Raw genomic sequence first — 8,199 nt, forward strand, 5'->3', positions numbered from 1 at the left:
GGCAAAATAATGACCCTGAAGGTGTCCTCATCCTAAAGCTTGGAACCTGTGAATATGCTACCTTTACATGGCAGAAGGAACTTTGCAGATGTGATTCAAGTTGCAGACCTTGAGATGGGAAGATTATCCTGGATTATCACAATTGGGCATCACCTGAAAGCTCTTAGAAATACAGAATATCAGGTGTACTGAATCATACTCTGCATTTTTGCAAGATACCTGAGAGACTCATGACATTCATGTTTCAGAAACAGTGATGTAGATCACATAGGTGTAGGGACAACCTAGCCCTGTGTGGTCAAGGGAGGCTAACAAACTATAATTGCTAAGGTGAAATCTGAAGAACTAAGAAGGATTTTCCCAGGGGAGCTAGGGATGAGGGCAGGACAGTAGATAATAGGGGGAGGAGATAATAGAAGTTTAAGAAAATGTTTTAGATACAGTGAGCAGCTGTGGTCTTTTATCTCATAGGCAGACTGAGCATATTAGGAAACCACAAAGCAGGGCAACTTAAAAACAAACACAAAAACAAAGCAAAATTTAAAAAAACCCCACACAATATTCAACTCCTATTAATATAGCTTCAATTTTGAGATCAGATAACTTAGGAAAAATATTTTAATTGTAATACAAAGGTAAAGTTTACGTCAATACAAAATAAAATCTCTGTTGAATTACATTTCAGGCAGAATTTAGGATCAGTAAATACCTTAATACTGTCTTGGAAAATAGAATGAGACAAGGCTCAGAGGTGACCAAAAGCACTCCTTGTTCTTCGAACTGAAGGTGAGTTCAGTAGGGTTAAAGCACAGAGAATGGGAAAACAATGCCCTTACGGTAGAGCTGGAGGGATTGCAAAGCCAGATTCCCCAGGGCACTGGGAAACCAAAGAATTGGAAGCAACAGAATGTCTTGACAGGATTTGTGTTATTATAATTGTTGCATTATCTATCAGAAGTGTGACCAACTTGAGGGTAGAGACTACAGCTTTTCATCTCATTTCTGGAGCATATTATCTGATACATACTAGGCACTAAATGATAATTAATTAAAATTGCTATATTAGTGAAAACAATATTAGTAATGATAAATAATGACAATAAATAATAACAATGTTTAATAACATACGAGGTCTGAACTTTTCGCCAATTCATGGCTCTTGCAACACGACAATGCACCAGCTCACCTGGCACTCTCTGTGAGGGGGTTTTTAGCCAGTAAACAAATAACTGTATTGGAACACCCTCCCTACTCACCTGATCTGGTCTCTACTGACTTCTTTCTTTACCCGAAGGTGAAAGAAATATTGAAAGGAAGACTTTTGGAGCTGAATGCAATTGCTGGATNAAAGGTAAAGTTTACGTCAATACAAAATAAAATCTCTGTTGAATTACATTTCAGGCAGAATTTAGGATCAGTAAATACCTTAATACTGTCTTGGAAAATAGAATGAGACAAGGCTCAGAGGTGAGCAAAAGCACTCCTTGTTCTTCGAACTGAAGGTGAGTTCAGTAGGGTTAAAGCACAGAGAATGGGAAAACAATGCCCTTACGGTAGAGCTGGAGGGATTGCAAAGCCAGATTCCCCAGGGCACTGGGAAACCAAAGAATTGGAAGCAACAGAATGTCTTGACAGGATTTGTGTTATTATAATTGTTGCATTATCTATCAGAAGTGTGACCAACTTGAGGGTAGAGACTACAGCTTTTCATCTCATTTCTGGAGCATATTATCTGATACATACTAGGCACTAAATGATAATTAATTAAAATTGCTATATTAGTGAAAACAATATTAGTAATGATAAATAATGACAATAAATAATAACAATGTTTAATAACATACGAGGTCTGAACTTTTCGCCAATTCATGGCTCTTGCAACACGACAATGCACCAGCTCACCTGGCACTCTCTGTGAGGGGGTTTTTAGCCAGTAAACAAATAACTGTATTGGAACACCCTCCCTACTCACCTGATCTGGTCTCTACTGACTTCTTTCTTTACCCGAAGGTGAAAGAAATATTGAAAGGAAGACTTTTGGAGCTGAATGCAATTGCTGGATTGTGTGGTAAGAATATGTTTAGTTTCGTAAGAAACCACCAAACTGTCTTCCAAAGTGTCGGTAGCGTTGTGCATTCCCACCAGCAATGATTGTGCACTTCTATTGCTCCACATTCTCACCAGCATTTGGTGTCATTACTGTTCTGGATTTTGGCCATTCTAATAGGTGTGTAGAGGTATCTCATTGTTGTTTTAATTTGCATTTCCCTGATAACATATGATGTAGAGCATGTTTTTATATGTTTGTTTGCAGAGTTGCTTCATTTTAAGTTTTTATTTTCTGCATCTGTGCACAAGTCAGTAACAACTCCCAAGATATTCAGAATTCCCAGGAAAGGCCGTGAGCTCTGAACCCGGCACTATTGCCCTAGCCTTAGTGAATACAGTTGCTGAGTAACTCCTTTTCTACCTGGGTTCTATGCCTTAGGATTGCTGTGACATTGGCAGATGACTGGGGAGCCAACTCTTGGGAGATCCATTAACACCACTTCTCTCTTACTTTCGCCTTAATGCAAAGCTTTGGCTTACATTTGTTCAAAGGTCAAACTGCTTTTGAATGAGAACTGGAATCGTAATTCATCTCCAGGACTCTTTTGGGGAAGTAAAATTGAAGCTAGGATGAAACGAAATTGCCCTTTATAGTCTGCCGCTTGGGGCACAAAGGATTAGCAGGACACCAGCTGTATAGAGTTTTCTCCTAGGAATTTGTTTCTGCTGGGTAAATCTCTCTCACCAGGCAGCTTCTGGACTCTTTATAAGGCTCTCTTGCTCACATTTGATAGCTCCCTGCGCCTGAGAACTCCCTATGAGTTCTCCTGGCAGAAGAAAATCTCTTTGGAGATGGTTTAAGGAAGCAGGACTGACTAATCAGGGACTGTTTGCCCAGCCTTAGCACAAAAACGCCTTTCTGCCTATAAATTTTTTAGGTTGAGATAATAAATCTCTTCCTCTCCCTGATCTCTCTTCCTCCCTTCCTCCCCCCACACACCCTGCTTGCTTGCTTGCTTGCTTGCTTGTGTTAAAAGATTCTCTGCTGCTGCCTAAGATGACTTCTCAAAGAGCAGGGGACAGGATGAAATGAACTTCCCTTCCAGACTCACAGACTCAAGAATTCTTTTTCCCATGAGGTCAGTATTTTAGTGCATTGAAGTTGTTTCTGAATACACCAGGGACTGTAAGATAGTTTATAAAACCAACAGTTTGGAGGAAATTAGTTAACTCAGTAGTATATATTCAACAGATTAACACATTATATATATATATATATATTCATGTATCAATTTAAAAACAATTTCCGTGTTGTTCAAACTAGTTTTTAAAATATAGACTACAGTCATTAAGTCATGAGCAGGTATTTTTTCCACATTAAAAAAAATTGAAGTTCTTTTAAAGTAAGAAGTGGCAACACATGTGGTTTGAAGTCAGAGAAAACAGTTCAATTCTTGGATCTGCCATCATTGTGTTGGATAAATGTGAGAAAGTAACATGATTCTGCTGAGCCTTGGTTTTCTAACCTTCACCTCAATTTTCTCATCTATAAAAAGGAGCTAATAATATCCAATGAACGTTGTTGTGATAGTGATGGATGTGAAACTTGGTAGTTCGGGCAGTCTATTTTTATGTTCTTCGTGGTCTGGTTACGAGGATGTTTAAGTCACAACCCTGTCTTGGAAGACTTGTCCATGGGAGAGAAAAAGGCATTTAAATATGTCTTTCCAAGAGTAGTTATTTAATATTTGCTCATTAGTTTTAGTGCAAGAGCACCCAAGGGTGGTTTAAGAATCACAGAATTAAAAAAAAAAAGAAAAGAAAGCTTTACTAACAGAGTTCCCTGTATTAGAACAATCGTTTTATGTTCCCTTTGATTATATGAGTTGAAAAAAGATGTCATGAGAAGCATGTAGAGTGTCGCGTTCCACACAACATGAGCAGTGGGAGAGCGAAAGGGGGCGGCGAAGGGTTAAGAAATAAAAGAAACAGCATTCAAGAGTTAAATGAGTGTGGGGCCAAGGGTCTCCAGCCTCGTGGACTAAGAGCCCCGAATCGGGGCGACACACTGCTTTTATTTCTCCACCTACCCGGAAGTAACATTGTTCTCTCCACAGTCTGTGAGTCTCATTCCTGAGAACTTGTTCAAGCCAAATTACCCATGCCTGCAAGCTGCTATTACCCAGAGTCCGCCTGCGGAGATAAGACAGATGCTCTGCCTTCACACATCCTATATGCAAACGACCCCAGGAAGATAAGATTATTGTGCTGAGGAAAGATACTATCACACCATCAGGTCACTTCCCAAGCAGGTTGAGGGAAGGAATGTAGCTACAGAGGTAGAAAACCTCCAGTCTTCTGGGGGGCCGAGTGAGGGCTCATGCCCACCTCCATCAGCCCTGAGATTTCTCCTAATGGCCTCCACCCGACCATGCCTGTCTTAGGTTGTTCCTCCCATGAGGAATCTTACCCATCATTGACTAATAGGCCGTCCGTTGGAGCCAAACAGGGAGATACAAGGTGTATGAGCAGTGTCCTCAGAAGGGTCAGTTTAGGGTTAAGCGTCGGGGGACAGATGGCTGGACAGCTGTGTGGCAACAGTAGAGCAGTGGAAGGAAAGATTCAGAGAAAGAGATAAAATAAACTAAATTGTTTGGTATATAAGAGGCATTTAATACATTATCACTATTGTTATTAAAGAGAAGCCTAGCTTAGATACTTCAGTAATCCATTGGGGTATCTTAATTTATTTGCTATAATAAAGAGCATTAACTGGAGAGCCTGCTTATTTATCTTTAAAGTATTGAAGCTATGCTTTAAAGGTATTTAATACTTTATCTAGAAAATTTTTTATCACATTGTCTAAATTTGAGCCAAGTCCTAGTATCAATGATGAATACCAGATTAATAAAAAAAACTGTTAGTTTATCATCTATTTTAATGTATGCCAACATGGTTACCTGCACTTTACATCTAATTTAAGGGGGGCCATATAGCAGGAATGACAACATATGTCTGATATTAAGTGTTTAGGGTCTATAACTATGACTAGATAGAATTCATTAATTTATTCAACAGATACTCTTAGATGCTATTATGGCAAGCATTTTTCCTGGCTCTTAGATTACAGGTCTGAGAAAAACTGATGAGATCCTTTCATTTTCCTGGGGGTCATTTTCACCTTAGTGGCTATGCCTCTACAGTCTCAATAGTAGATGCTTCTGTCTTTTCCTTAAATAATGCTATTCCTCAGGGCTCTTTCCTCAGACCTCCTTTCCTTGAGATTTTATTATTCCAAGATATTTTCATTGTTCCTGTGACTTTAACCGAGACATCAGTTTGACAACTCTGAGGACTTAATATCAAGGTGGGCGTCATGAAGTTCTTGCATGTACGACACAGGTAAAGAATTGATGCCCAAATGCTCACTCCAAACTCCTGGATTTTATTTTATTTTGCATTGCCTCAATTCAAGTTTTCCAGCCATTAATTTTTTTTTTAGTGAGTCCTCAAGAGGTTTCCTATATTGAACATTTTTCTCTTCTTTCTTCAAGTAGCTAGAGAAAATACCTTTTGTCACACCTGCTATAACTAATTCTCACTCAAGTTGAAGCCACTGCCTGTTAATTCAGGAGTTGGAATGAAACTCACCAAATTAACTTACACTCATATATTTTCTTTCCCAAAGTCATGTACAGACCTTCTTGAAGAGTCAGGTCCATTGTACACACTGGCACTTTGTAGGTATTTACATATTTTTTTGAGAGAATGCATGCACCAATGAATGAAAAAGAAACACATACTTTAAAAAGCAAACTGTAGATATTTTATCTGTAGATAAAATAGTTTGTCAAAAAAGTTAGGACAAGAATCAATATAGAAGAACTTCTTTGATCCTATAGATTTCTTGATGGGTGTGAATGCATGCTCATATCTTAAAACAGAGGAGATGGTTCACAATCATCATCTTTCATTTAAATAGAGATGAATCTAGCATCAGTGATGGTTTCTTAGGGAACTCCCTGCCCCAATACATTTTCGGTGCCTTTTGGCAAAAATGGAACATCAAGAAACTTTCAAGTAATTTTTCTCTAGTTGATATCTGAGAGCTTCCAATGAGTTTTCTTTTTCTTGTTGAGGTTACTTTTAAGCTATCTATCTTTAGGGAGAATTTCCCTTAAACAATATCAGGTTTACAACCACTACCTGTATAAACATTTTAACACCCATCACCCACTGTGGTTTATTTGCACAGCTTGATTGGTTCTTTTGTAGTATGTATTTAGTTCTTATCAGTAACTGTTTTGTATTTCTTCAATCAGAAGTATTTTTCTATGAATATTTAATGTTATCTTTATTATCTTATTTTCATTAGCTACACAAGGACTTATAAATCTTAATGAACTCTTAAGGGTTTTTGCCTTGCAAACTGAGACATGAAAAAAAGCAAGATGAATTGCCTTTTATGTTGTCCTATGTTTGCCCAGAAATATCATATCTGCTCATGAACATAGAATCATAGAGCTAGAAAATATGTTACCATTACACAAGCTAACCTCCTCTTTTATACCTATAAGAAATACACTGAAGTGGAGATCTAACAAGTAGGAATCTTGCTATCACCCAGGTGTCCTCATACAATTTAGTGCTTTGTCTCTTTCTGTAGTTCACCCAAGACCAACTCCAAATCTAAGAAAAGAATAACTGGGTATGGACTCCCTTGAAGAATATGACAAGGTTCACTAGTGATCCTAAATTATATGACATATAGAAAAGAGTGAAAACATTTTTCTTCCCTATTTTTTACAGGATACGCTTTTTTTCCCCCTAGGGAAATCTACTTTCTTCACTCATCATGCCATACTTCAATCAGAGCATTTTTCATCCTGTCGTCTTCTTTCTTACTGGCATCCCTGGTTTTGAAACTTACCATGCCTGGATCTCCATCCTGTTCTGTTGTCTCTATGCCACTGCCATCTCTGGGAACAGCATGATCTTGTTTGTCATCATCACTGAGTCTAGCCTCCATGAACCCATGTACTATTTCCTTTCCATGCTATCCTTCATGGACCTAGGGCTGTGCCTTTCCACATTGGTCACTATGTTGGGTATTTTTTGGTTCAATGCTCAAGAAATCAACTTTGATGCCTGCATTGGCCAAATGTTCTTTATCCATGGTTTCACGTTCATGGAGTCCTCAGTACTCCTGGCAATGGCCTTTGACCGCTTCATTGCCATCAGTAACCCACTGAGATATGCCACAATCTTAACCAATTCAAGGATCACAAAAGTGGGCTTTGCAATCGTTATTAGGGGAACAGCAGCTCTAGTGCCTTTACTCTTGCTCCTTAAGCGTCTCTCCTCCTGCCATAGTCATGTTCTGCACCATTCATATTGTTTCCATCCTGATGTAATGAAGCTTTCATGCACAGACACCAAGATCAACAGTGCATTTGGCCTGGCCATTGTCATCTCTACTGCTGGCTTGGACTTTGTCTTGATCCTCCTTTCCTATGTTCTGATCATCCACTCTGTGCTCAACATTGCTTCCCCAGGGGAGAGGAAAAAGGCCTTTGGTACCTGTGTCTCACACATAAGTGCTGTTGCCATCTTCTACATACCCATGATCAGCTTGTCACTGGTGCATAGATTTGGGAAGTATGCCCCTCCCCTTGTGCACACTTCCATTGCCAATGTTTATCTGCTCATCCCTCCTGTAATGAATCCCATCATCTACAGTGTGAAGACCAAGCAAATTCGCAAAGCTGTGCTCAAAGTATTCCTTTCTAAGATGATTTAGGAAATTGTTAGAATACCATATCGTGACAAAGTCTTCTCTGATTTATATTTTATCATTCACTAGTGTGAGTTACAACCATACCTTGAAAAAATATGTGTATACAGGCTTTCACTCTATTCTGATGATCTAGTAACTTACTACTTACACAGTAAATTCTTTGAGAGCAGGGACTGTGTCTTGTGTATTTTTGGTACTTCCACAAATACTTCACTGGGCATAGAATATGGCCTTGGTTTAAATATGTTTATGAGCCTGGACAGATGAAAACATGCTTTGAGGCCTAGACAGTCTCATCACCTCTGGAGTATGTTGCTATTCAAAGGATGTCTGATACAATTTAGATCAGTAGG

General features: G+C 38.8%; 1 protein-coding gene across 1 annotated transcript; it reads left to right on the forward strand.

Annotated features, from left to right (window-relative positions):
• The first annotated feature begins 6,904 nt into the window (after nucleotides 1-6,904).
• On the forward strand, nucleotides 6,905-7,849 carry LOC109377365 (olfactory receptor 51F2-like). Its single transcript, XM_019633701.1, has one exon. It carries the CDS (start codon nucleotides 6,905-6,907, stop codon nucleotides 7,847-7,849), a length of 945 nt encoding a protein of 314 aa, XP_019489246.1.
• The last annotated feature ends 350 nt before the right edge of the window (nucleotides 7,850-8,199 follow it).

This window comes from Hipposideros armiger, unplaced genomic scaffold, assembly GCF_001890085.2.
Source record: "Hipposideros armiger isolate ML-2016 unplaced genomic scaffold, ASM189008v1 scaffold_1377, whole genome shotgun sequence".
Lineage (NCBI taxonomy): Eukaryota > Metazoa > Chordata > Mammalia > Chiroptera > Hipposideridae > Hipposideros > Hipposideros armiger.